At 52.6% G+C, this 27,990-nt stretch overlaps 4 protein-coding genes across 4 annotated transcripts; 2 read left to right on the forward strand and 2 right to left on the reverse strand.

Moving 5' to 3' along the window:
- Positions 1-1,800: 1,800 nt before the first annotated feature.
- PG994_001951 (serine/threonine protein kinase) lies at positions 1,801-9,390 on the forward strand (the record flags this gene model as incomplete). Its single annotated transcript, XM_066853360.1, has 5 exons — positions 1,801-3,973; positions 4,030-7,786; positions 7,839-8,135; positions 8,173-8,461; positions 8,512-9,390. The coding sequence occupies 5 exons, from the start codon at positions 1,801-1,803 to the stop codon at positions 9,388-9,390; spliced, it is 7,395 nt and encodes a 2,464-aa protein (XP_066721501.1).
- Positions 9,391-18,647: 9,257 nt separating this feature from the next.
- On the forward strand, positions 18,648-20,194 carry PG994_001952 (uncharacterized protein; the record flags this gene model as incomplete). Its single annotated transcript, XM_066853361.1, has 2 exons — positions 18,648-19,681; positions 19,720-20,194. The coding sequence occupies 2 exons, from the start codon at positions 18,648-18,650 to the stop codon at positions 20,192-20,194; spliced, it is 1,509 nt and encodes a 502-aa protein (XP_066721502.1).
- A 4,199-nt stretch (positions 20,195-24,393) lies between these two features.
- Positions 24,394-26,095, reverse strand: PG994_001953 (RabGAP/TBC; the record flags this gene model as incomplete). Its single annotated transcript, XM_066853362.1, has 2 exons — positions 24,394-25,939; positions 26,007-26,095. The coding sequence occupies 2 exons, from the start codon at positions 26,093-26,095 to the stop codon at positions 24,394-24,396; spliced, it is 1,635 nt and encodes a 544-aa protein (XP_066721503.1).
- Positions 26,096-26,328: 233 nt separating this feature from the next.
- On the reverse strand, positions 26,329-27,922 carry PG994_001954 (TBC domain-containing protein; the record flags this gene model as incomplete). The annotated part of the gene is made up of 2 exons (XM_066853363.1): positions 26,329-27,529; positions 27,708-27,922. The coding sequence occupies 2 exons, from the start codon at positions 27,920-27,922 to the stop codon at positions 26,329-26,331; spliced, it is 1,416 nt and encodes a 471-aa protein (XP_066721504.1).
- Between the last annotated feature and the right edge of the window lie 68 nt (positions 27,923-27,990).

Genomic DNA, 27,990 nt, shown 5'->3' on the forward strand with positions numbered 1-27,990 from the left:
TATGGTATATTTGCATTTGCGTTGGAAGCATCTGATATGGGCTTCGTTTCTTAGATACGACGAAGCAGGGCAGCCGGAGTTTTCGGGAGAATATACCTGCTACGAGATTTGACGAGATGCTATTTGATAGGGACCAGGCCGGCGGTCTCGCGGGTGTGCTTGGTTAAAAAACAACAGGCAATCTCGAGGGAATGGAAGGGCAAGATGTATCGCTATAGAGCTATAGACTTGAGCGAAATTTGATGATTTTATGGCACTAAATGACTGCGTGCTGAGTGAGCATTTTAGGATTTCTACATGTATGTGAGTGGTGTGCATCTTACGCATGACGGGACCGCACGGATTGCTATACTTGAAACATGTAGTAGCAGAGCAAACAAACCTGTGGTTACCTTGAGTAATCACCTATTCCTGGGTACTCGGCAGTTATTATTCGCTGAATATTTGGGGGTCCTTGACCGACTATTTCATTGGACTAATGCACACCAATTATGCTGCAACAGGAATAGATTGGCTTGACCTGATTGATGTCTCGAAGTGTAAAGTGGTAGTGGTGGTAGGTAACCTAGTACATCGTAGCACACGTGCTAAGGAAGTCAACATGCTAAGGTCCGAACCTTTCCCCTTTACCGTATGTAAGCAGTCTTCGAGTGCTCCTAATCTGATCTGGGGAGCGGGAGCACGGCATAATTGACCACATTCATGATTCTACAGATATCGAGTGTTGTGGATGGTTTTGGGCTCATGCCCATACTCCATACATATCAGTACACAGCCAGGGAGAAAATCGACGTGTTGACCAGGGCCCTCGGAAGCCATGTGCCACGGATGGGGGCGTCTCTTACATCATACGTCAGTGCTGTAGGCCTACTGCTACATAAGCTTGCTCCCTTTGCCTTGCCCCCCCTGTCGTGACCTTTGCTCTCCCCCGAGGGGCAGAGGGGACAGGAGGAAATTTGCGCACTTTCGGTATTTGCCATGGGCGCAAAGGATGGAATGCCTTGAGGGGGCCTCTGCCTGCTGTAAGAGATGTAGATAGCACTGGAATAGACGGCAGGAAACAAGGAAGAAACAGTCGAATTTGCGAGGTTAGGTAGGGGATACCCCATCCGACTTTACCCACTGGCTATCCACTATGGCAGCCCGAAGACTCAAGAGAAGCGCAGACAAGGGATTCTCCGAATTTAATTTGTTGCCCTTCTCGTCGTATGTCCCTTCTCCAACACTGGCAGAGTATTGGCAGTCGGGGGGCTCCTTGACGAAGCAAAAAGAGAGGCCGAGCAGTTCGGGTCTTGCAACCTATCTTGTTTCTGCTACCGAATTCTATCTCAGCCGACTTCTGCGGCAATCCACCGCTACAGAAAGCAAGCGCAGCGTTTGTGCACACCAAGCACCTAACCTAGCATAGCTCTAGCCCACTTATGGCCTGCTGGGCTGCCCGCACCCCCCCCCCCCTTCCCCCCAGCGCGACCAACATTGACGCCCTTCGCGCACTTTACTTACCTAACGAGTTAACTCACTTGTACTTACTTTACTCACCAGTTCCATCTCCACAAGGGCGGTCACTGCTCACTTTTGGACCCTTTGGCTTTTTGCGGTTGCCATATTCGTCGAGAACCGAGCAAGGGGACAAAAAAGAAGAAGTAAAAGAGACCCTGCTATGTCCAGTAACCGACGAACCCATGAGCGCTACACCCGCGTTCCCCAACACCACATCTCCATCTTTGAAGCCGGACAAACCTGAAAGCTCGACCTGTTGCTAGTTTAGTCTGCCTGGCCTATGATTCCTTAGACGTCGCCATGGACGGCGGCTCTGTGGTCGTGATAGACGACCAGCTCGATCCGCCAGCGCGTATCTTGGAACGTCTAGGCCAGATCGCCGGCTACTCTTGGGAGTCGCCCGATTTAGTCCACTCGACATACGACAACTGGCATGTCGCCGGCACACGATTTGTCTCGCCCTTCTCGGCAGCGACGACCCCCTCTCAATATGTCACGAGCCCTCCTACTTACGCCGGACGGTCCTCCACCAGCCCTGCTCCCCAGGACGAAATTGCCAGCGATAAATCATCAGCCTCCACCCCGAACGCCTCGGGTCCCGACCTTTCCAATCTCGAAGAGCAGCCGGTAGTCGCGCGTGTTTCCTACCATGTCTTGCGGGAGGAACGAGTTTTCCACACCTGCAAGAACCTCATCGCCACCTCCGACCCGAATGGAGACCATATCGTGAAACCGATAGATTTGATCAGGCTACCCCCGCAGCCAAGCGATCGTGGGCCGATTGTTGTTGCTATATACGAATCACCCGGTCCGAACTATCTATCCGAGGTGATGGACCTAGGGCCTGCATACTACTATGCCAAAAGAGTAGAAGATAGATGGGAAGCTGATCGGCGTGAACATTTCAACCTGGACGAGCCGATCAGCCTGCAACATTTCCTCGATTTTGCCATTGGCGCCACTCAGTGCTTAGAAATCCTCCACCACAGGCATGGCATGATACATGGCGAGATACGGGGCGACACTTTTCATTACAATATCGGGGAAAACCGAGTCAAGTTAACTGGCTTCGGCTCGGGGCTGCGGACGTTCGAGCATGGTCTCACCAGCACCGGCTGGTCTACTCTATCCAAAGAGCTAGGGGCGAAGCACAAATTGGTATACATCAGTCCTGAGCAGACGGGCCGTATGCCAGCTGAGCCCGATACTCGAACCGATATATACTCGATAGGTATTCTTTTTTGGCAACTCCTCACGCAGCAACCGGTCTTTAATGCGCCCACACCACTGGATATAATACAGTCCGTATTGGGCAAGCGGATACCCCTCGTGTCTACTACACGGCTAGATGCGCCGGATGTCCTTGGCCGGATTATACAGAAATGCACGGCCAAGAATATTCATGATCGCTATCATTCCGTTAGTGGCTTGCGGTTCGATTTTCAAATGGTCAAGGAGCATCTAGCCAGGGGGGACAATCTGGCTCTAAGGTCTTGGAAAATAGCATCGCGAGATGTTAGTTCCTTTTTCATGCTGCCCACAAACATGATCGGCCGCTCAATGGAAAGGCAGGCCATGATCAAAGTGATCGAGCGGGTGGCCAGAACACACCAGAGCTCTGTCGCTACCGGCAATAGATTCTCTGATGGCTCGGCGTTGTCAAATGACTTTCTAGACGCTGCCGATGGCTCAAGTGAGGGCGCAAGCTCTGTTGAAGGCGGTCCGAACCGAAGAAGTGGCTCGTTCACAAACCAGACGCTCTCGGCGGACACAAGACCCCCGAGAACGGGCTTCAGTAGTCTGCTGAATGGCAATGACGCGCCCACGATATCTGGTGAAACTGCGTCGTCGGGCCATTCATCCGGCGCCCCAAGAATAACACGAGCTTGGGAACGGCACCAGTCCGTATCTTTTGAGACAAAGAGTCTCACAGACAGCTTCGGCGACAGGCAAACAAGGCACAGTGGTATCGAGAGCAACTGCTCGCTCTCCCGGCAGCTTGGCTCAACCAAATTCCGAAGGAGAGGCCATTGTGAGGTGGTGGTCATTGAAGGGGCTGGAGGTCTCGGTAAATCAACGCTCGCACAGCAAGTACTTGCAGATGCCAAAAGAAGGGGTTACTGTGCTACTTCCAAATTCGACACAGCCAGGAGAACTGCTTTTGGGCCACTACTCAAGCTCGTTTCGTCCCTTTTTAGGCAAGTGTTCGTTGAAAGGAATACCGAGACGCCACTTCACATGGCCCTGAAGGAGTATGTCCGTCCCATTTGGCCAATGCTGCACAAACTGCTTGGCCTGCCAGAGCATCTGTTTGGTCCTGCCGAAACCATGGTGCAAAGGTCGGCTTCTGCAGCACAAAGCCCTTCCAAGAATGACAACATCCGAGCTACTATTCGGAGGCGAGGTTCATCTCCTGGAAGCTCCCCCGGCGCCCAAGCAAGAAGTCCACGGGTCCCGTCTGCGACCTCTCAGAGTTCCTTCGTTCTGGTGCATCCACGAAGACCATTCGTCTAATGAACACGTTCCTAGATATACTCCGGATTTTTACCACATACCACTTCATCTGCTTTGTCTTGGATGACCTGCACTATAGCGATGATGAGAGCCTAGAACTCATTACGCAGATGATCGGGGCAAGGCTAAAGATGGTTGTTATCGTGACCTACAGGCCGGAGGAGATCGCTGCCGAGAAGGTCATGAAGGTTTTGCAGCCATCTGATTCCGAAGAACATCCCAAAGCCAACGGACCCCGCATCACTCGAATTGTCTTGGAACCGTTGATCGAATCTGAAATTCAGCATTATGTCGCATCGACACTGTGCAGGCCTATCCCTGAGATCGAACCATTAGCAATCGTCATCCAGGCCAAAACCCAGGGAAACCCTTTCTACATGCGCGAAATGCTTGGTGCTGCTTACCGCTCGAAGTGCATATGGTATGAGTACAAGGAAAATCGTTGGCTTTATGATCTGAATAAGCTATTTGACCAGTTCAAGAGCGAGCATGACTACGACCTTCTAGACACTGACTTCGTGACCCGTAGACTGAGCGAGCTACCTCCAGCCTCTCGGTCCTTGCTAGCCTGGGCCTCTTTAGTTGGAACTTCATTCTCGTTCCAGCTTATCTGCACACTTCTTGACCTTGATTCGAACACGGTTGACTGCATGTGCACTGAGGGTTCTGAGCTTCACACAAGATACACGAAAGAAGAAGCGGTTGCTGGGCTACAAGCAGCCATCGCAGCATATATCATTGTTCAAGGCGAAACGGACGATCGGTTTCGATTCACTCACGACCGGTACATCCAGGCCGCTTCTTGTCTGCGCGAGTGCAATAAGAGCAACATGCATTTCCATATTGCCCAGACCTTGATGAAGGAGTCGTTATATTCCGGCATAAGGTCGCGGGACAGCACCGCATCACACATATGTGAAGCACTGTCCGAAATTAAGGCCCGAGTGAAGTCTCGAAAACCATACAGGAAATATTTGATTGAACGCGCGTCGGTTGCAGTTGAGAATGGCGCTCGGCCAACCGCTGCTAAGTACTTCTCCAGCGCCATCGAGCTCTTGCAAGAGACAGATCCCTGGGACGAGACCCAAGACGATGTCGAGTACGAGGAGACACTGCAACTGTACCTGCGCGCAGCAGAATGTTATGTCTATATGGGACAAAACACTACTGCCCATCGCTTCCTGGATACGATTTTTCACTATGCTAGAACTGCAGGGGACAAGGCGTCGGCTTGGCTTATACAATCGCGAATCTCGGCTCAGAATGGTGATTCGCACACCGCGCTTAGCATTCTGAAGAGCAGTCTCGAGCAACTACAAGTCGACTTCGACGATGGCCCAAGCGTGACGTTTGAGTCGCTCGACGCAGAGTTTATGAAACTATCAGCTCAAGTCGCAGCTACGGACCGCATGGCGCTCCTGAATTCGCCCAGCAGTGACCCCCAGCTTGTGTCAGTTGGGGCCATACTTGCAGACGCCTGCACCGCAGCCTGGTGGAGTGACAGCCTTAGCTTCTATAACCTCACTTTGACGATGCTGCGGCTACATCTAAATCAGGGCTCATACCCGCAGTCCGCAACCGCCTTCCTATACGTGGCTACCATAGCCTTGACGCGCTTCAACATGGTGGGGTTTGCGGCCGAGCTGGGCAGCCAAGCCATGGAGCTGCTGGACCGACTGAGAGATCCATTCTCATCGGCGCGTGGTTATATGATATACACTAATCTAGTAGCCCACGTTCGTATCCCTATCGGCGTTACAGTCAGTCAGTTGGAGCAAGCAATCGAGTTTGCTGCCGCTGCCGGCGACCGGTTATCTGTCATTCTCAGCTTCGGGTATTCTGCGCAAACCCGGTTGTACGCCAGCGAGAATTATGCAGACCTTGAAGCAATTTGTCAATACTGCTGCGAGGAGATTTCCGGGTGGCATCTAGATACTCGAGGTGGTCCCATGCTCATATCTGTCAGGCAAACTTGCCGTGCTATGGCAGGTAAAACGCAGACCTCAAAACCCCTCGAGGTAATGTCCGATCCGCAGCACTCTTCCACAGGCTACAAAGACTGGTTGAGCAGTGCCGCGAGGGATGACGGCAGGTCCTTGCTACTATACGAAGCAAACGAGATCATTCCCATGTATCTATACGGGCATTACGAGCAGGCCTGTGAGATCGGACGAAGATGCATTGAGAAGATACAACTCTTATGGTCTGGCCGGAACACTCGGGTTGTACTCTTGTTCTACAGCCTTTCTCTGACTGGCCTCTTGTTCCAAAAGCTCGGCGACCCACGCAACAAGGCTGAAGACCTGCAAAATGAAGTTCAGGATACCATGGCCTTACTGCAAGGGTACAACAAACAGATCAAGGACTGGCAGATAGTTTCAGATGTAAACTATCTATCCTGGTCAAGATACATGGATGCCTTGATCGCCGAGCTCTCCCGGGATCACGGAGAAGCAATGCGCCTGTATGAGACTGGATTGGACCACGCGTCTGAACACAACTTCACGTTTGAAGAAGCTCTGGGGAATTTCCTGATGGCCGGCTTTTTTATTCGACAGTCCGCCAGGAGATCGGCCCGAGCTGTGTTGAGGGAATCGGTTGGCCTATGGCAACAGTTAGGTGCTATCGGCATTGCACGCCGTATCGAGGAGGAGCACGCACTGCTTCTTTACGGACCTACGCAAAACATGAGAACTGTCGAGGCCGGTGTGCAGACCGATTTTGCGGGCGACACCGCATCCGTGGCCTACCCTGAAGACGATGATGTGCAGAGGTCACAGCAGGCTACCATTGCAGAGTCGAGAGAAACCCGGATGGCTGCCTGGCGGGGCTCGGTACAGCCTGAATCGGGTGTCGGGCTTCCTACACTGGACATGATCGACCTGCACGCAATCCTGATGTCTTCGCAGGTCATCTCATCCGTATTGCAGGTCGATACACTACTGAGAACTATGTGCGATGTCATCCTTCAGACTTGCGGTGGATCCGCTACGCAAGCTGCCATTGTTGTGCAGGACGAGGAGGCAGAGGAAGAGGCCTGGTGTGTTGCCGCCAGTGGCGAGCCTGACAAGGGAGCTGCTGCACATATGCCTCCAAGACCATTAGCAGGCACTTCTCTTGTTGCCGAGAACGTTGTACTCTACTGTACACGCTTCCGAGAGGCGGTTTTCATTCCAGATCTCATCAAGGATGAGAGATTTGGCAACGTGAGTGAGATGTGGCTACAAAGAAACCCACTCAGCAAGGCTGTCATCGCGATCCCCATCTGCCACGGTTCGAAACCCCTGCTCGGTGTTCTATACCTTGAGGGGGAGCCTGGTGCATTCACCGACAGGAATGTGACAGTGTTGCAATTGCTAGTCAACCAGATCGGTATCAGCTATTCGAACGCGCTGTCAATGAAAGCGATAGAGAAGGTATCTGCCGAGAACGTTGGCATGGTCGAGGTCCAAAAGCAGGCTCTTGCACAAGCTTTGGAAGCCGAAACCAAGGCCAAGCATGCCGAAGCGAAAGCACTACGGAACGTCAAAATAGCCGAGGAGGCTGCCAAGGCCAAGTCAATATTCCTGGCCAACGTTTCTCACGAGTTACGTACACCGCTGAACGGTGTTATCGGCAACTCGGAGCTGCTTGAGACAGCAACCTCAACAGAGAACAACTCGAGATGGCCGACTCTATTCGAGTCTCGGCAGACCTACTCCCTCGCCGTCATCAATGACATCCTCGACTTCTCCAAGATTGAAGCGGACAAGATGAAACTATACATTGTTGCGTTTCCATCCTGAGGAGATGGTTAAGGAAGTTGTCCGCGCTGCCTCGTACAGTAACCGAGAAAAGACATCAAAGAAGAACGTGAAGATCATCCAGGACATTAATCTTCCTCCAATGCTCATATATGGAGATCCCATCCGCCTGCACCAGGTGCTCGGCAACCTGATCTCGAACAGTCTCAAATTCACGGAAGACGGGGCTGTCACAATCGGGGCAAGAATCGATTCCGAAACGGCCGAGAACGCGACATTGACCTTCTGGGTCCGGGACACCGGCATTGGAATTCCGCGGGAGCAGTTGATCAAGTTGTTTCAGCCATTCAGCCAAGCAGATGCCAGTACAGCTAGAAAGTATGGCGGCAGCGGTCTGGGTCTCAGCATCTGCAAGTCTTATCGAAACCATGATGAAAGGAAGGATCGAGTTGGAAAGCGAGGAAAATATTGGCACGACAGTCTGGTTCAGCGTCACTTTCGACAAGGCGAAACCAGAAGTCTCTGCTGGCGATGCACAAACCATCCATATGCCACAGATTATTGACAAGCCTCAGAAAACGGCCAAAAACAGCACGAATCCACCCCCCAATCCCTTCATGGACCTAACCCGGATTCCCAAGGATGAGATACGAGTATGCATTGCCGAGGACAACCTCATCAACCAGAGGATAGCCATCCAATACGTCCGCAAACTGGGCTATACCAAAGTGGATGTTACGAGAACGGTCTCAAGGCGGTGGAGGGCCTACGAGAGCAAGCCAAGTCAGGCAACCCTTACCACGTCGTTCTCATGGATGTACAGATGCCTATTTTGGACGGTTACGAAGCCACCAAGCTTCTGCGAAGGGATGACATAGAGATCGTGAGGAAGGTGTTGGTCATCGCCATGACAGCTTCCGCAATCCAGGGCGATAGAGAAAAGTGTCTGGCGGCTGGGATGAATGATTACCTGGCCAAACCCGTCAAGGCCGATCTGCTCAGGAGGAAGCTGGATACTTACATCACCGGTCAGGTACTCCCACCATTGGCGCCATCCAGAATTTCACCCATGCCTCCGACACCGCCCCTGATAGAACAAGCGTCAGGTTCAAATTACTATATGGATAACCAGCCCGCGCCCAGCCCGCCCATCATCTCCACCTCGGACATGAATGGCTCCGCGGTATCTCTGGTGCCAGCGCAAACAAATCAGTTGGCTCTTCGGCCCGCGCAACCTCCCAGTCAGCCATCCAATGAGAGCATGAACCCCGGCTCCGTGTCCGACTCGAGCTCCATCATCGAAACCCCTGGCTCGGCAACACCAGCGCCAACAGCACCAAAAGACGCCAAGCGCCAGCCTCGGAAGCTGACCAAGAGCCGCCACAATAGTGAAGTCATAGAGAAGGAGAAGCTGGACAAGCCGGAGAAGCCGGAAAAACCGGATAAGCAGGAGAAACAGGAGAAACCAAAAGCTGTATTGAAGAAGACGCAAAGATCAAGCGTCACTTCGCTGGAGCAAGCGGCAACTCAGGAAAAGGAGGGCCCGGCGTCTCAAGGTGACGGGCGTCGTACCAGTTTGGCGAGTTTGAGCAGTCTTGGAAGTCGAAGCTTCTTCTCGAAGGGTGGGAGCTGAACAGCATAGACGCAGAGGAGAAGGTTTGTAGGAACTAGGTAGATCCGCATTTTGGGGGGGCTATGTTATATCACGATGTTACGAAATCTATCACGCGTTTCGAGCGATGCTAGGTTTGAGACGGGTAGTTGCCTTTGCAATTCTGACACGAGGCTAGAACTCTACTACTACTACTACCGCTATTACCAGCCGGAGGGAGGGGGTGGGGGACGTTCTGATTCTGATTCTTTGGGGATAGACTGTTGTTCCAAGGGGGGGGTTAGCATTGCATATCGTTCGTGTGTGTTTGTGCTTGTGTGTGTGTTCATTGGGTGTTCCTCGGTGTTGCATTTTCAATTACTGCATAGTGACATTTTTGTGCTTATTTGGACTTGGGCGGACGAAGAAGGCGGGAATGGGAGAAGAGAGAAGACAGGAGGGAAACGGGAAGAAGGGGGCTTGCTAGAGTCTGACTGACTACGATGTATGCGAAGAAGAAGCGAGGCTTTGCGACTACGAGGGGGGAGCGGAAGCGTAGAGAAGCTGCAGTATGTAGATATCTACCGTACGGGCATGAATGCATATGACCATGACAGTACAGCGAGCGAGTGAACTCTACAGGCAGCCGGACATCCTATCAAAACTTCTCGTACCGCATCACACTTGTGTATCTATATTAATATAAACAGGCACATATATAATCCCTTCCTGTCCTTTCTTTTTACACTTGCCACATTTCTTACAGGCGATGATTCCCTAGAAGTTGCTCAAAGCCACCAATTCGCATGAAACACTCGTACGTCCCCGATGATGAATCCAGATCGAGATATATGCAGTGGGCATGCCCAGAAGAAACGAAAGCAGATCGAAAAACTCTGCCCAGGTGACAGTCGGCTTGGGAGCGAGGCGCATAGCACCATTGATATACTCCTTGGTGCAATAGCAACCGATAGCCCTCCTCCGGAGTCGGCCACAGGCCAGTTTATTCTTAGACACAATAGCAACGGTAGCGTTATATCATTCATACAGCCTGTATTCTCATTCTCGACAAGAGTTCGTTATAGTATGTGTTCTTGCCGCTCGAGTGGCATATGAATATACATAAATATGTATATATATATATATATCTCTCTCTCTCTCTCTCTCTTCCTCTCTATCCCCCCATTGGGGGCCACCGTTCCTACATGGCCGCGCTGGGCAGACGATATGCAACCACAGAGAAGTTCGTCAACATCTCGATACGCGTATGTTTGTATATACGTATCGCGTATGTAGCCTTGAAAGAGACCGTCACGCAACGATATCGGGGGTACGCACGGGCTGAAACGTATCGTAAGATTGCAATATGACAAGTCATCAAGGTCTCGACCGACGCATGCGCCTTCCAGTCTTCGATTCAGACAATGCAACTCGGGGGCGGTTATATTCCACTGGCGATCACCCCTGTGTTGAGCGCGCGCGTGGAAATACATGGTCTCTTCTCTGCTCATCTCCAGATGGGGACAGACAGCTTTGCCTGCGGCACGCTATTGAGGGGAAAGACGGCACGGGACGGTAAGCGTAAAACGAGGTCGCATGCCAACCTACTTGGGGGTTCCGTATTCCACTTCCGGCCGATCATGCAGCTAGCGTAGCGGCTGATGGGGGTTAAAAGAGGGAAATGAGGTGCTTCTCCCCAATCCAGGAACCTGGTCGGTTCACTTACACAAGAGCTCGTCGTCGATATCGCACCCGTTCGAAGGTTGCCAAGGCAAGTCATCCGCTGTCCCGTAATGGAACGGAACCGCTGTGGTCAGCAACAGAGTATGCACATGCATATGCCATGTATGTTTCGAACAACTCACAAAAGCAGATGGGCATATTGCCCAGTGATAATGTCCGAATCGGCGCGTGGCTGTCGGCAGTCAAGCAGTCCATTTCGTCATGGCACACCGATGACTCTTTGGTAGGAAGTATAAACAACCGGGGTTCCTGGGCGAGGGTGAGCTGAAGTGCCAAAAGCAGCCAGGAGGCTGGTCGTCTATCCCCATGGCACTGAACAAGGAATGGAGAGTCGGAGCTGAGTCTTGAGGCCTACGTAGCATTTTGGCATGGACAAACGGGGGGCGGCGCCACGCACCCAGATCGGGCGTGGCTTGCTTGTGTCAGATCAAGAGGTTGCGCACTTTCTCGAATATCACAATATAGGTTGAAGGATATTCGCTATTCCTTCTCTAGTTTATCTTCCTCCTTTACGCTCAGCTGCACACCACAAATAAGCAGTGATGCGACTTAAGGCTAAGAGCCGCATAAGCATCTCCGGGACAAAGTAGAGCGGTACCCTGCGAGGGTTCGTAGAATCGGCCGAGACGGCCCAGGTTAGCTTATGCCCTGGCAGGATAAGTCGAAAGGACATTCCGAGGTGGACCAGGAAGGGGGTTATCATGGCAGCGTGGGCGGTGCTTATCAGAAAGAAGCAAGCCCTTAGGCTTAGGGCCACATGGGGAATGCATCCGAGGGAGTTACTGTAGATTAGTATAGTGGGAAGCCTAACGAGAATAACAGGCGATGAGTTAGTATCATGTCGTGTACTCACTCAGCCTTCATCTGAAAGGGATAGTCCACCAGTCATGTACAGCAAGCGTGCATCACCCCCCACAGCCTACCCAGGGACGGAAACGAACCGAGGAGTCATTTCATGGTCCTCACTCCCAAACCCGCTCGTTTACCGGCTATAACGCTGGCTGTACGTCTCATTGGTTGTCACGGATGCAGTTAGCGGAGTATCTGAAACGACCATCTCAGCATCCAAGTTCCTACTAAAGTCTTACTGCCGCATCAGATCTGCAAGCAATGAAGAAGAAGAAGAAGACGAAGCAGTTGGAAGAGAAAAAGCGAACAGTTGATGGCGTGTGGGACTGGGCAATATGATCGATCTGCTTGCCTTAGTGCCACACACCAGCGAGGTTGTTATCGGACGAGTGCCACGGTTTCCCGTCCCAGCCATCCAGCATTTGCCCTACAGCGCTACTGAAGCATGGCAGGCTATTGGACGGTTCGCAATGCGCGTGCGGATGCAGCTTCAAGGCTAAAAGTAGGGAGATCAAACAGCTGGCTACGACTCTCCATTGGCCGCACCTCATGTGGCGAGTGGTGGCTTGAGTTGCAACGTCGGCCATGAAATGCATCCCGCCATTACATGAGGCCGTCGTATTGAATATCGTGCTGCCTTTGCCCAAGCTGAAGAAGTTGGCCAGAAGAACCTTAGCCAGGTTGATTCGTCTGGTGCGATAGCTGACAGGTTCTGTGGGTATTGACAGAGGGTAGAACCTTGTAGTGTATGCATAGTAAAGACGATGGGAGTAATTACCTTCATCTTTCATATCCATGCCGTCATCCACACCAGACGATTCTGCTAGAACGGGCTTCCATATGCAATTCTCGGCGGGCTGGAATCGGGCCTTGCATTAGAGTTCGTCGGAAGTCCGTTCTAATAAGGTCAGACTTGTTTGCCTCACAGCCAGCAGCATCTTTGGGGAAAGATGGCAGTGGTAGAAGGTGCGCCAACGTCACAGCTACATATCCGATTCATCATGTTGCCCAGTGCCACATGGCCTTTTGCGTGGCTGATGTCCGTCAAAGCCATCAACTCGGTTCATCTGATGTTTACATAGAAGTTAACCCCACACAGCTGGACTCGTTCGCACCGTGCCATGTTGCACTAACCATTTGAGCCAGGTGGGTGACAGGGTGGTCTTAGCCGGGGAATCGCAGGAAGACAGCCAGAAAATCCTGAACATGGTGGGCTTGTGTTTTTCGGGGTGACCCCCGCTTCCTCTTGAGCAGAAGGCAGCTCGCCAGCCGAGCCAGCTTACCCCCCTAGCCCCATCGGGATGGGATGAACGTTTCAGAGGGCCCATTGAGGTTCCGCCAATTTCTGCATTAGGCAACTCCCCAAGTCGCAGCTGAGCAAGAGAGCCAAGCCACAAGAGAGGGAGTGGCTGAGTGGTCCGGCACAAAAAGCAAGATATGTACCTAGCCTTGGAGGATATTTGCCAGTATCAGCTAAGGGCGCTGCCTACACCGTACATGCATGCGTGTACGTGGCAATAAGTCTACCTGCTCTGAGGGCTGTCGTCTTCGTGCAAAGGGCTGTCAACCCGACATGCTAGTACAAGTGCAGTACGTTGCACCAGACGAATCGAGTATCACCAATGATCGGGCTTGTGTTCGAGACGCCGTGATTGGCTCAAAACCGTCCGATCTTCCCTTTTGAGATAGTCCTACATAGGTTAGTCTGGCCAGAGACGAACCTACATGTACCTCTGTCTTCTGTTGCATGCTTGTCTTCGTTCGCGTCCAAACCCAGCCGGCAAGAGGCATGGCGTTTTTTGATTTTATTTTATTTTATTTTATTTTAGCCAACCTCTTTTCTTTTGACAAGCCCCGAACCCCTTCGTGATTAACATGCCATGCGATAGTGCTCTCAACGTCCGCAGCGCGCTGCGTGGTGGCTGACCGTGGCACGCGAACTCGTGGCGGAGGAGGGCTGCAATCAAAAAGTAACCTACATCCGTCTCTCCACGCAACACTGCCATGCCGTTATCCTCACTCTGTGCACCGTGAGTCTTATGAGACCTCGAGGCCTTCTCCCTACACGGCGTCTGACATCAGACGGGTTCGGCGTGTAGATTGAGCCCAGGAGATGGTCTTGTATAACGTCCGAGTAGAAGTGCCTTTGACAAGACTCCGGACTGGTTAACCAGTCTTATTCATTGATATCCCTACGGGCCCGAGGTTCTTGGGAGTGGGCCTGTTTGTTTGTGGTGGGAATATGGCCGTGTAGAGTCGGCATGAGGTGAGGCCTTCACGAAGCCACGGACATTAAGATAACATAGCAACCCAAGGTAGACAGCGAGGCCCGAAGCACGCATACAATGCAAGGAACAATTTCATGTCTGCAATGGCGCAATCAAGCATCATCCGCCAGGTAATTTGGCTTTTGGTTGAAAGCAATCACGATGTGCTAGGTACCGGGATACATCCATTCATTTGCCCTCTCCAGCCCGGATCCTTGAAGGTCATGTACGTAGCACAACCGGCTCGTATCAATGTCGTAAACGCACGTGAACCTTAAAGACATGAGTCAAAGAGGACGCGAGCCAGTTGCACGATTCTGTGTTTCATCCGACCTGCGAGGGCATTGTCAGTTTCTGGAAGGCCAATCAACACCATTTTATTGCCTGCTGGTAAAATATCGCAGCTGGCACGAATTCGTTGCCAGTGCAGTCTAGCGCGAAGCTTGGAATGGGGAAGGTCTTTGCCTTTTTGGTGGCCGTGATTAGTTGGTCCAGAGCGGGACGGACGTTAGCAACGTGTCGCAGATTGAGCCTCAATGCGACGGTAGGATGTGTTCTAGAGCTCCGGGCTAGCTCTGGGCTCGGCTCGCTCTGGGCTCTGGAAATTGGACCTGACAAGTGGACTTCTTCCTTTTTGCCCACTTGCTGCCCCTTTCGTATCAATTAGGGTCTTGCTGCTTGCTGCTTGCTGGCTTGCGCGCATATAATCCAATTTGATCAATGCAAAATACTATGTACGGCTACGAAGTACCCCCCCAGCACAGGTCTGGCCGGCCTCTCTGTTGCCAGCATCCATCCAGAGCCCCTCCTTGCCCCTCATCCGTAGCAGCAGGAAAAGAAAAGAGCGATAGGTAGCGCGTCATTCTTCCTTCTCAACGACGAAGAAATTTCCCGGAATGGTTTTCTGTTACTACTACATCCTGCACAGCTGATCATCCTAACCCTGTTTTTTATACTATATTCCTTGCCTGCATACGTGTGTACTTTGCTGTACTGTACTGCACGCTGCCTGTACCACCACCCCCCTGCCGCGGAATTCCGACTGCTGTCTGGTGGCTTCTGGCATGGAATCGCGAGCTCGGCCACCCTTGTAGTGTGAAAAAGACAGAGAGGCAGGCTGGCAGGGGTCGTTCCTGGTAAAACACCCGCCCTCTGAGTTGCACTGGGGTTGACGGCCTATAAGTGCCGAGCTATTACTACTGCCCAGGTCCTTCATTATTACCCCAATCCTGGTCGGCCTGTATAGAGCTTAGCCAAGCTCTCAATCTGGCACAGCTCACCTTGTCGTTGCTGCTGCTGCTGCTGCACCCAGCGCTGGACGAGACTGGACAAGAAGGGATACACACGTACTAGCAGCAGGGTTATACGGGGTTGGGAGGCGCATCAGTTGATCGGTCCCGAGCTTGTCTGGCCATACGAAACTTTTGCGTCAACACAGTAAATAAGCTCCGTCCCATGATTCCCAATCCGGATCTGGAGTTTGGCACCGCGCAGGGCCTACAAGTCTATTCGGACGCTTCCTGAACCTCGTATGTTGCAACCCTGTCGAGGCCTGCGAGATAAGTTGAACCACGACGTACGCCTCCCGGCACGGGCTGGGCATCTGAAGTGTGCACCATACAGCTGCGAGCTACGAATCAACAATGAAGTCTCGTTATGTACGTAAACGGGCACGCATGGAGCACCCCGGTAAGTGGCTTCTCGTCTTCGTATAGTTGGTAGCGGTCGACCACAACACACGTTGCCCTGGGGAAAGACGCGCCGCCAGATCCTCCTTGGGGCCATGTCTGCGCTTCAGAATGATTGCAGAGGTACTTATATGTGTACATGCAGTCTGTACGGACAACAACACAAGACGAAAGAAAGAAAGAAAAAAAGACGGTGCTTACATGCAACTCGCGAGCTGCCAGCCCCGCCAAGCGAGCGACCGGTTACGGACACATGCCCACGGACTTTGCTTATGTACCCACCATTTACCCTCCACCAAGCCCACTCTCACTGCATATCAACAGTCGGATACAAGTAGTAGATAGGAGGGAGGAGGCGGTGCAACGAACGAACGGTCTTTCCATCTGTCCTAGCTTCTGGATTTGAGGTATTTCGATTCGGAATTCAACCAAAAAGAGAGGACCGCGGAGCAGAGTGAAGACTGATTGATACGTACTAGACATACAATATTGAGGTCTGGGTACTGCAAGTACTGCTGCTTACCTATGTATGTATGTAGGCATCAGACGTTTTCTGGTTCTTGGAATAGAGAACTACGACTAGACGAGACTAGCCATGCTCTAGCTCACCTCCCACCCAGATCAGATCAATCCCTTGCCTGTCCAACGCAAGCCCCGCCCATGTTTGTCCACACGACACATGTAGACGCGTATATTGATGTTGATACCTATTTCCATAGGAACTGTTGGTCGTATGGTTCTTCACGATCAGATATGGTGTTTTGTTTACTGCAGAGATATAGATATGCCCGATGACTAATGTCGGGCTTGTGCTGTCCCGTCTATTGGTCTGGTATTGGGCTTTTATACCTACCTCTGAAGAAGACCTCTGTCCTGGGTATACCAAAACACCCCCACATTTATATGTGCGTTCACTTATTTGAGACCAGACTATTTGACCGCTCCCTTCCCGTTACAGTAGTCTGTCTGTCAGGTCAGTCTCGCTTGACTGGATTTATTTATATCACGATAATGTACTTTGACCAAATCGAAAGGGGGGGGGTGAAGAGACGCGCTCCATACCCATACCTACGCTAGACGCAGGCAAAATACAAGTACATTGGCAAGAGCAGGAGAAACTGGGACCTTCCCACTTTGACGGTCCCAAGGTCGAGCAAGCTGTGACAATGGGACACAATCAATGGAGAAGAGCAAAGCAGTTTTACATCCCGGAACCCTGGCCAAAACTGCAGGCCATGCCATGCACATATGTAAGTCGACCTCACCTTTTTTTCAGGGATGGATGGACTGGATTGACACAGACACACCCCTCCCCAAGTCCCCAATGCCCACACAGCACACATACATACAGAACAAGTTATCAACAGCCTTGCCCGTCATTGCAGTGGCGTGCAAAAGCAAAAGCTGCTAACCTAGCCCCTCTTGTCTTGTCTCCTAGGTGCTAGGCTCCAAGGTCCCCATCGCGGAACTCCGTCTGTGTCCAGCTGTCTAATCTGTCTGTCCGTCGTCGTCGTCTTTCCTTGCCAGCCGAGTCCACCGACTGCAGACTGCGCTTCTCGAGCCACAACTTTTTCTCTCCTACCACTCATTACCACTCTCTCTTCCCCCGTCTTCCCTTCTCTTTCTCTAGCTTGCACGCTATTCGCCTGTCTGCTCGCCCTAGCGCCTCGCCAAACAGTCGTTACGTCTCGATGGACAGACCATTCACACGCCGTTATATCAAGCACGCTTAAGTCTGTCTTAGCCACGCTCTCTCTCTCTCTTGGGAACGCTACCCGTCCTCCTCTAGTCGTCTTGTTCGGATCTGCTCCTTGCCCCCCCCCCATAAGGCACGACTAATCAAAAGCCGTTGGACTAGCCTACAGACCTTGTGTAGTGTTTTTCCTCATTGTCTCTCGCTATTATCTACATACCGTACTACTACGTCGTAGCTACTACTACTACTGCTATCTACCTTACCCTATTCTACCAACCCTGACCGTCGATTGCTGCTACTGCTACTACCATCACGGCTACATTTTCTCCGACTAGCTACCCGACCTGCTGCAATTTGCACACGGACTGGGACTGGCTTGTGTATCAAGTATTCCTGGATATATATTGTTCATTAACCCCAGCCCAGAATAAAATAGGCCAGGCTCATCAGCTACTCCACATTGCCAGAGCGCCCTTTGTCGACTTTCCTCTTCGGCATTGCCTAAATTGGTCGCAGCGTGCCATACACATCATCTCATCAGACAAATTGCCGTCCCGTTTTGTTTTTTCCTGGCTCGCTCTCTAACGAGATCGATGTATCTTGCTTGTCCCGGGCCCTGTTCAGTTACATCCTATTAGTCGAGCTTCTCGACCGTCACCACCACGCCGGTCCCTCTAGTGTGTCCAAGATACTACCTACGCCGCACCCGCATAGGCACCATCCTCACCTTATGCCCCCAAACTAATAATCTGCCAATATTACCTGCCATATGTATGCGACACCGACGATCAGATGAGGCTGGGCTTTGCTACCCAAAACAGTCATAAGCCCCGCTTGCTTCCTTTTCTTACTCTTCTAAGCTGGCCGTCCTCTCCAGCTTATCATATCTCTAAAGGTTATTAGCTCCTATCTATGTCCTCTTCGCTTCCCCCGTTCTTTTTTATTTGAACTCCCATCTTGTCCTTCTTGCTTGCCCGCCACATTGCTTGTTCGGTTCCGCTCGTTTTCCTTTCCTATGTGCATACATGCTTTGCTGCCAGACTAGTCTTCGTTACGATGATGCTCACACTCAAGCAGCCAGTATATCACGGCTACCATACCGTCCATGATCTTCCAACACCACCCTCGACATCCCGACCATCGCCCCCCTTGACTGTCCAGGAATCTTCTCAAAAACCATTGTCTGCGTTCCCTCGTAAGGCCAGTCCGTCTTTCATAGGGATGTCGGCCCCGCACCGCGGACTGCCTTTGCCGGCAGCCATGACCATCGCCCAGACGGCGCCGCCACCGGGGCCATCCTTGCATTCCCAGGGTCCGCCCCCTCCTGCTCAAAGCCAGATGTTGGGCACGTTGCCTGCACCGCCTCAATGGCAAGGCCAAGGCCCCGGCACAGACGAATCCATGAGGAGTTGGCTTATGGCCAAGACGGAAGAGGAGAGGAGGCGGCAAGAGGAAGAAAAGACTCGACAGGAAACGTTACGTCTGGAGCAAAGAAGGTTGGAGCACGATATGCTTCGGACATCCTTGGACGAGGGCATACCGCCGCACCATGGTACCCGTAGTGTTTGCGGGGATGAGTGGGGGGAGCACTACCCTCAAGCCGCGTTGGAATGGGCGCAGCAATACCTGGCTCCTCAACACTCGCAACCTCCGCAACTCCTACCGGCCCAAGGGCAAATCTCGCCCGAGCACCGAAGAGATTCTCTGTCGCACCAGTATGCCCCCTATGCTGGCTCCGTGGGTGTTCCGTCCACGCCAGGATCGGGCCCTGGTCCACAGGGTGGTTTTGTGCCATACCAAGGCCCAGGTTCTCCCACGAGAGCGAGGGCACATACAATGTCCATGGCAGGTGGCCCGAGTGGGCGTTCCTTGGGCGGATCTCTTCCCCGTCTGAGTACAGGCGAGGCGATGGGCGGACCTTCAGTGGTCCCATCGCACGCTACGCATTTCTCTCGCTCAACAACAAGCAGCTCCGCAGCAGGAAACGCAGTCTCCTTTATTTATTTCCACCACTGGCAACCGCCGACCTCGCAAGCTGGTTCGAACCAGCCTGCAGCCCCTTCCGGTTCGTCCAAAACCCAGCCCAGCCTGTGAGTATCGGTATAGCTAATGTTGCTATTCGTACTAGTGGATTCGCCGCGCAAACGAAAGGCCACGGGGCCGCCGGGCCGGCAGCCCAAGGGCCAAGCTCTCAAATCCGATATAGATCACCGCCGTTCAGCCAGTCAGGTGGCCCTTCCACGCTGGGCCACCCGCCTCCTGGTCGGCGCCGAGGGCATTCGCGCCAGCAAAGTGACATCTCGGCTTACAGGTCGACACGCGGCCGTGGGGACAGTTTTGGACCAGCAAGGGCCATGTCTCCCGGACTGGGCACACCGCGGGAGGGTGGGGCGCCAGAAGGTGGCTCCATGCAGCCTCGCGGCACACATTCAGTTTCGAGTCTACTGTCGGAACAGCCATCGCCCCGTTACGCCATGTCGGAGATGAGAAACCACCCACAAGGGGAGGAGCGAAGGCAGTCTCCGGTTTCATCGGAGGAAAGGTCGCGAGGTGGAGCCGCAGGATTGGCACCTCTACGCGACGGCGACCGAGAACATGATTAAGGATGAGAAGAGGACGATGTGGACGACTACGGAGCTTCTGTTTCCGTGCGGCTACAGGTGGGAAGCCATCGAATTCATGCAACGAGCCTTACGATAATGTCCTATGAACGCCACATGAAAGACGCGATTTCCATCCTTTTGGGGGTTATGCTGAACGAGACGATCAGCCAGACTTCGAAGTCTCACCAATGCCTTGGGTTCACACAGCAGAGGCAGACAGGCGGAATGTTGTAACTGAGCTTCGCTTGGCTCCAGTTTGGCAGACGTGCTCTCGTACGGCTTAGCTTTCGGTTCGACATGTGTATCTTTTCTACTATTTCCCCATATATTTCTCTTCCCCCTCTACTACGTGTATCAATTATTACCTGCATAAGTATAGGGGCGGTTAGGACAAAAGCATGGCCTGGGGACGAACAGGCTCCAGGAGTTCTGGGCAAAGTCAGATATTCATTGATTTTCCATTGCGGTGGGGGGGAGATGTACAGTGCTGTGGTGAAAAGAATCGTCTGGTAGGCGGCTCAGCTCGGGCGGGAGGTAGAGGCGGTGAAAGCAGAGCAAAGACAATACAAGCTGGAGCTGACGAACCGAGTCGGATGCCGACGGGGTAGTTCTGACAGGGCCTCGACTTGTTGTGCCGCGTCGGGTCGCGGATTGAAATGCAGGCAATATAAGCATGCAGCATCGCCAGGATAAAACCAGCCAGTGCGCATATTTGTACCACTCTGTGGTTTGACTGCCACGCAAGCGCAGCCAGCTTCCCAGTCGGACACGGTAACGAGACTACGAATGGGCTGAAGCTTTGAGCTTGACATGGCAGGCAGGCAGGAAGACAGACAGACACAGGCAGACAGACAGGGATTGTATGTAGTAAGGGTACCTGTATCAAGTAGGAGAAAGATGACCCGACGTGTTGATACTGTTCCGGGATGCTGAAACACGAACGAATAGCAAATCATTTCCCAGGAAATTGTCTGGTTTTCTTTCTTCTTTTCCTTACCCTTTGGCCCCTTGGACTCTCTGTGAGACTTGACGTAACCCACAGTCGGTCGTCAGGGTGGCAGTTGCTGACAATACGATGCCCTTTATTACTAGTAATTCTTGCACCGATTATGCAAGTCGTAAAAAGAGAAGATAGGGGGGTACTAATCAAAAGAAAAAAGAAGAAAAAAAGAATTTCCAAAAAAGGAAAATAACCGTACCATACGCCGGCTCTGATAGGTTGGATTCAGCCAGACCTGGCGCACCAATGGTCGACCCTCGCCTACGGACCGAGACATGGACAGAAACAATATGGAACGATCATTGTAGCAATCCAGTGAGAGAGGAGAGAGAGAGTGTGTGTGTGTGTAAGTAGGAAGAGTGAACAAGAGCTGAGCAGCAGCTGTGCAAAGCTGGCCCTCCTGCCCCTGCGTGAACCCCTCAGCTGAGGCCGGCCAATCTGGGCCGTAGATCCGTTTCGTTTTCTTGCTTTCTTGCCAGTCGGAAGCTGAAAGGGGAATATGATCACCATCTCGGCAGCTTATTTCAGCAATGCATGCGATTGGCATTTTGCTAGCTACCAGACGTACGTACGTACGTAACCTAGTAACTTGCAACCCCTTCCTTCCTTCCGTATTATCTACTTCTACATACTACATAATTACATACGGACTGCAGAAGACGCACGAGTAAGCAACCGAAGGAAGGGATGGCCGCGGCTAACCAGAACCGACATCTTATCATTTGTCCGCGTAGGCGCCCAAGCCGACGGGATGTGTTGGGATGATGGGATGATGGCACGCATCGGGGATGCATTGGGATGATGATTGGACGTGGCCCTTTCCTTCGTCCCTCCCTCACCTTGCTTGTTTTTGTTGTCCCTAACCTACTTACCTAGTCAGTAGCCAAGTTTAGAAAGCATTGATTCGAACAACAAATTCTTGCTCTGAAAAGGATTATAAAAGCTATATAACGCGGCATAAGACGATACTCCATGCTGTATGTGTCGATATCTATTTGCGACTACACACCTCACACGCGCGCACACACACACACACACACACAAACACATGTGTACGCACAGAAAATTGGACATCGTACCACCCACCACCACTTGGCTACCTTCCTACTCCATCCACGATACGACATGACAGGTCACCTCCGATGGCGACTCCGAACTTCTCCATACCCTTGGACTCCCTTTCGGCCGGGTCGGGTCTCCATTTGAACAATTACAGCAACACATATGCACATAGTACATATACAGCACTTGCTGGCATGTGTTATATAAATATATCTATGCCACTGCTGTTGCTGCACGGTATTTTGCGTTATGCAGTTCCGTGATGGAGGTAGGTTTTCGTTCTTTGGGGGCCGGCCACGCACTGCTGCTGGCGGAAGTCAACCCGGTCACCACCCTCGCCCTGGACGATGCGATGCGACCCCTCGTGGTAACATCCATCTGTATGTCGTAGGGTTGCTGCTACCTCAGATCCCCCTCCCGAGAGGGAGAGAGAGGGAAAGGTCTGGCTGTATGGCGAGAAGTCTATCCGCCTATCAAACAACAACGACAACAACGACAACGACAACAACAACAACAACAACAATATCGCTACAAGCCGTGCCTTTTTCTCCCTCCTCAGTTTCTGGCGACCTTGTACGCCTGGATTTGGATATGCATCGACACGCAAATTTCTTCACCCGGTTTATATTTAGCAGCCTCACTTAAGGGAACCGCCAGGGTGTGTAACCGGACTGGAAGTCGACATATCTCATGGCATTCATCCCCGCGATGATGGCCGGCAAGTGCCGCTCACTCATCACTGCGTCTAGTACCTGCCCAATATGGTCGGCCGGCGTCAAGGCGGGCCCCTCTTCCCTCCTTACCATACTCGCTTCTTCCGAAGCGTACTAAGGGCGAGGCGTAGATGATACTCTTCGCGCTTCACCAACCACTGCGGCGTGGTAGCAAAGAGAAGCAACGCTTCAACAAACGAACAACCATCGCCGATTTATGTCTATATTTGCGTTTCGGAAATTATTGTCCTCGCGACAGATTGCAAGAGCTGGCTCGATGAACAATTCGACAGGGCTCAGATGCACAACGACGCATGGGCTGGCGGATGTTGTGTCTTCGGCTCCAGCACGCGGACGTAAATCAGGACAGCTGACGAGCCATCTTCAACGGTAGTGAGTTCAGTGGCCTGTTATCACAGCAGAGGGAAGAAAGTCGAAGTGGCATTCCGTGCAATCAACATGTATGAAGACGGCACCAAGAACCAAGTCAAGGAATGTCCGGGTTGATCAACATCGGGGACGAGGCATCTACACAGCAATCCGGCTAGACACAAGGCCAAATAGCAAGAGCAATTTGTCACCACAGGAGCAGGCATGATGGCGGCTATTCCTTGATAGAACTTAATCGAGCAAGTCGTATCCCGACTTTCTGTACATTACCATAACAATATTCCAGTATGATACATACAAAACGAGACTTGTGTGTCCATCGTGAGTTTCGGGTCCTCCGCAGAACATATGGGCTTCGTACCCGGAGAGGCCAAGGAGAGAAGAAGTGGAACAAATGACGACGACGACGACGACAACAGCACTCCCGGCCTTCCAACTCCAGTAGCCCCATACATAATTACACAACAAACAAGCAGCCCTCTGCCACCGGAAAGTAACCCCGACCACTCGCCACTTCTGCTTTGCCCCCCGCGAAAGCGGATGTTCCATATACATAGTCTGCGTAGAAAAAGATTAAATAGCAGTTAGGAGGGTGAAAATAAGTCCAAGACGTGGTATGATGAAGCGTCGTCTTGGTATGCGTGGGGTATAATGCGGGCTCCTGCAAAGTGTATACACACGCCCCAGTGTGTGTGTGTGAAGAAGACCATCCCCTCCTGTTACGCCAGCAATGCAGCAGGCATGACGCTTTTGAAGCCTTCCCATGCAGACACGCCCACTGGAACAAACAAATAAACCCCGAAGAAAACAAGCGACAGCGACAGAGACAGAGACCCTTGTCGCGGCCCTGTAACGATGACAATAGACAAAAAAGGAGAGAGAAAAAAAAAGGAAAAAGACACAAAAGGGATGGGAGTGGATCGATCTCACCCACGTGCCAGTCCGGTCCTCTCATACGGCAACAGTAGTATTGGCAGTACCAAGCTTCTTCAAGGCCCCCTTTTGCGCTGCGCCAAACTCCGAAGGCGGATATCCTAAATCTTCTTCTTCTTGGTGTGGTGTTGCCTGTATTCAGCCCGGATCACCTTCATCAACAGATCCTCGTTCTTGACGGGAACCCACGAAGTCAAGGCTTTCATGGCGTTCTCGAATTCCGCGTCAATCACGTGGTTGCGCAAAGCCTGGACGATTGCTGTGCTAGTCGCATGCAGGATATCGAAACTATTCGAGGAGTCGGCCCTCGTGGCGCCCTTGCCAGCCGAGCCAGGCACCTCGGGTGCCGCGGGGTCGGATGATTCCCCGAGCAGCATGAACACATCCCAGACTCGGAGTTGTGCGGGAAACGGTATCGACAGGTTGAACAGCGTCAAATACCACCTTGTTGCATATGCAGTGGGATCGATGCTCAACTCCTGCAGCTTGCTTGCAACGTCCTTGCCAGCGAGCCAGTTCGTCTCGAATTTCCTCAACGCGTCCATCAGATCGACGAAACCTGACGAGTACAGACGATTCAGGCCCCGTACTTGCCACAGTCGAACGAGCATCACAAAACACCTTTCCTCGTCGTAGTAGCTGAGAAGAGTCGCCCCCAAGGCCGCCATGCCTTGTACATATCCCGTCTCAGGGAAGTAGAGAGATAGAGCATGCAGAACTCTAAACAGAAGTCGCTGGCCGCCCTTATATCTCTTTCGAAACATGATATGCTGGTTGATGGTTCTCGGAACGTCAAGATCGATTTGAACATCGTCGGGCGATGGGACCTCTTGCAGGTTTTTGTAGATAATGTAGAGTTCATCGTCCGATGCGAAACGCTCCTTGCTGTTTTTCGCACTTGTGGACAGGAAGGACCACCATGCTGCCGATCGCCAGCAATCGGGAATTCCTTTCCACGTCCGATCGACCAGCTTGGGTTGCTTCAGGTCGAATTCAAAGAAAGAACCCTCTCCCTCGGCTCCTGGCTTCACCACCGTGGCCATCTTCCGCCACTTCTCGGTGCGTCGCCATTCCTTGTATTTGGCGTCATCGGCAATAGTCGCGGCCGACTTCTCGTCCCCTATGCTCGTCAGACCCAACTGCGGCGCGAGCATATCTCCAGCTTCGTCCGTCCACCTCCGATCCCTGTTATGAGGCAGCAGGTTGGCGGCTCGATGTAGAGCCGAACGAGTGGAATTCCGAGATGTCGTAGAAAGCCCCGATGCTTGCGTATTGAGAGACCGCGCCGACATCTTCCTACTTGGCCCGCGCTTCGATCCTAGGTAGCCGGAGTGTGTAGCCATGTCTCCCATTCGAAGTAGGGCATTGCGCTTCTTGTTTGGTGAGTATTGGCCAAGCCGCTCGTAATCGGCTGGCGTGCTCGCCCGCGACTCTGGCCGCCTTTTCATGATGAAACCGTAGCGATCGACATCCTCCACATTGACATTTTCCCAATCTTCAATGCCGCCGGCGAGTTCGTGTAGTTTCGGTGCATCCTCAGCGAGTGGCCACGCAGTAGATGCCGTGGACTCTCGGGTTCCAGGTGCCTGCGGAGTAGGATTTCCAGGAGGAGGATCGCCAGAAGTGGGATTTGGGCTTCCGATCGGGCTGTCAGAACCAGGCGCGTTAGCAAAGTCATACAGAGGCCTATACTGGATATGCAAGGAAACCGTACGCGTCATTCTCATCCACATCTGACGGAACTTCTTCTGTTGGCTCCAGACGCGCACTTAGGGCTGAGCGCCTGCCACCGTCCTCCCACATAGAGACCAACCTCCGGCTCATAGAGTGATCTCACCTTTTGAGATTCCCTTTCTATATCTACTGGTGTCACCCGAATTCTGGGGTGGACTTTGCGGCGTCGTGGGCGTCGGCGGTAGTTTGGCTTCGGGCGAGGATTCGTCAGCCGGGGCTGGCGCCAGCACTGTTGCTGCTGGCGAAGAGGGACAGGCTCTTGCTTGGCGTCCGGTGGCGATTGACTGGGCATTGGCTCCTCTTCAGCGATGATGGTCGGCATCGTGGTAGGTGTTCTCGGCACCGTGAAAGCGGACCCGTCGACTTGCGACTTGGCCATAAGGGACGGTGCAAGAGGAGACGGGTGAGGAAGGGGACGGGCGCTCACTGGCGGGCGCGTCGTTCAAAGCGCCAGCATCAGGGGGGCTGACGACCTCAGGTTTTTTCCCAGCGAGCATGATGCTTCCGCGCTTGGAAAATGACATCTGGGTGATGAACTGGGAAAACTCGTCATCCTCGACCCTGGGTATGGTCGTGGTCTTCAGGTTTGTCGAAACCCCAGTATCAGGTTGCTTGGCGGCTCCATGTGCTAAATGAGGTGGGGGCACGTCAACGACAGGGGCTGGGACAGGGGCCGGTGACTTCCATTGTGGGATGGGAGCGATATTAGACGCGGAGCGCACGACAGGGGCTGTAGCGTCCTTCCCCACCAGGGACGTTTCCACATCAAGCACCATGTCATGATCATCCACTTGATGAACCTGCTGCGCCGGGAGCGCTTTCTTCTGCAGCTTTTTGGACTTCATAGAAGGCAGCAATATTGGAGGGGAGAACCGAAAAATGAAAGAGGGTTTGGAAAATATGGAGGCCGGCTTCTCTGGGAAGCTTTCGGCAGCCGAGGGGGGTGTAGTTGGAGATGTGGGCGATGCGGTGTTGTTGTCTTCAGATAATCCTGGCGACGGGAGAGGGATGCTGCATTGGCTACAACGGTCGTTGGCGCCGTTCAAGTTCCGGTTAATCTCGTAACCAGAGTGCAGCGAAGGCGAGGGTGCACCCGTCCTAACCCTTAGCTTGGGGATAGTGAAGGTAGTGCTGTCGTCGTCGGCGCTGCTAGTATACGAGTCCGGCGCAGGGCGGATCGCAATTGACTCGAACTTCTTGTAAGTAAAAGGATCCTCTTCCTCGCTCTCCTCGTGAACGGTGGGAGAATGGGACGAGGGGGCGCGATCTAAATGGCGTTGCAGGTCTTGGAAAACGGTGCGCGGCGTCGTGATGGCCCTCAGAGCGGGATGGGTCTCGTTGGGTTGAGGAGGGGTGCAGTTGGGAGGGGCAGCAACGACGTTGGAAGACAAAGAAGAAGAAACAGTAGAAGAAGGTCGCGTGGCGGAGGTGCCGGCGGTAGCAATAAGTAGAACGGTTACGCAAAGGAGAACGAGGTGGTGGGATGGGAATGGGAGGTTTGGCCTGCACAGTCTGGTCGTATCGTAAAGCGATCAGACTAGTATCATCTCTGAAAGGGACGAGCGCAGCAGGCCGGCTCTTGTAGCGCACGCTGGAGTATTTTTGGGGCGCCATGGATGGCTGAAAAAAAATAGTGAGTTGCGTGCCAATTCGAGGTAAGTGCCCAGGCAAGTCAAGGCACCAGGGGTCGACAGCAAACCAGAGGGTTTGGTTGGTCCGGTTGGTTGGTCGCCAAGGTTGGTGGGATGAACCGTTGGGCCTTTGTTCGGGTGCGGTGTTGCGGTATTGTGTCGTCGACTGATGCGCGATGTGCGATGCCTGATACGCAATACGACTGATTAATGGTGCAGCAACAGAGTTGGTGCCAGGCCTTGCTCCTTCGGATCCCTTGCTCATGCACGATTGGAGTTTGCGGAGGGGGAGAGAGCGAGAGAGAGGACGCTGGGTATGGCTGTCTAACAAGC

Source organism: Apiospora phragmitis (genome assembly GCF_038363925.1).
Source record: "Apiospora phragmitis strain CBS 135458 chromosome Unknown utg000002l:1.0-5516284.0:1.0-5523493.0, whole genome shotgun sequence".
Taxonomy (NCBI): Eukaryota; Fungi; Ascomycota; class Sordariomycetes; order Amphisphaeriales; family Apiosporaceae; genus Apiospora; species Apiospora phragmitis.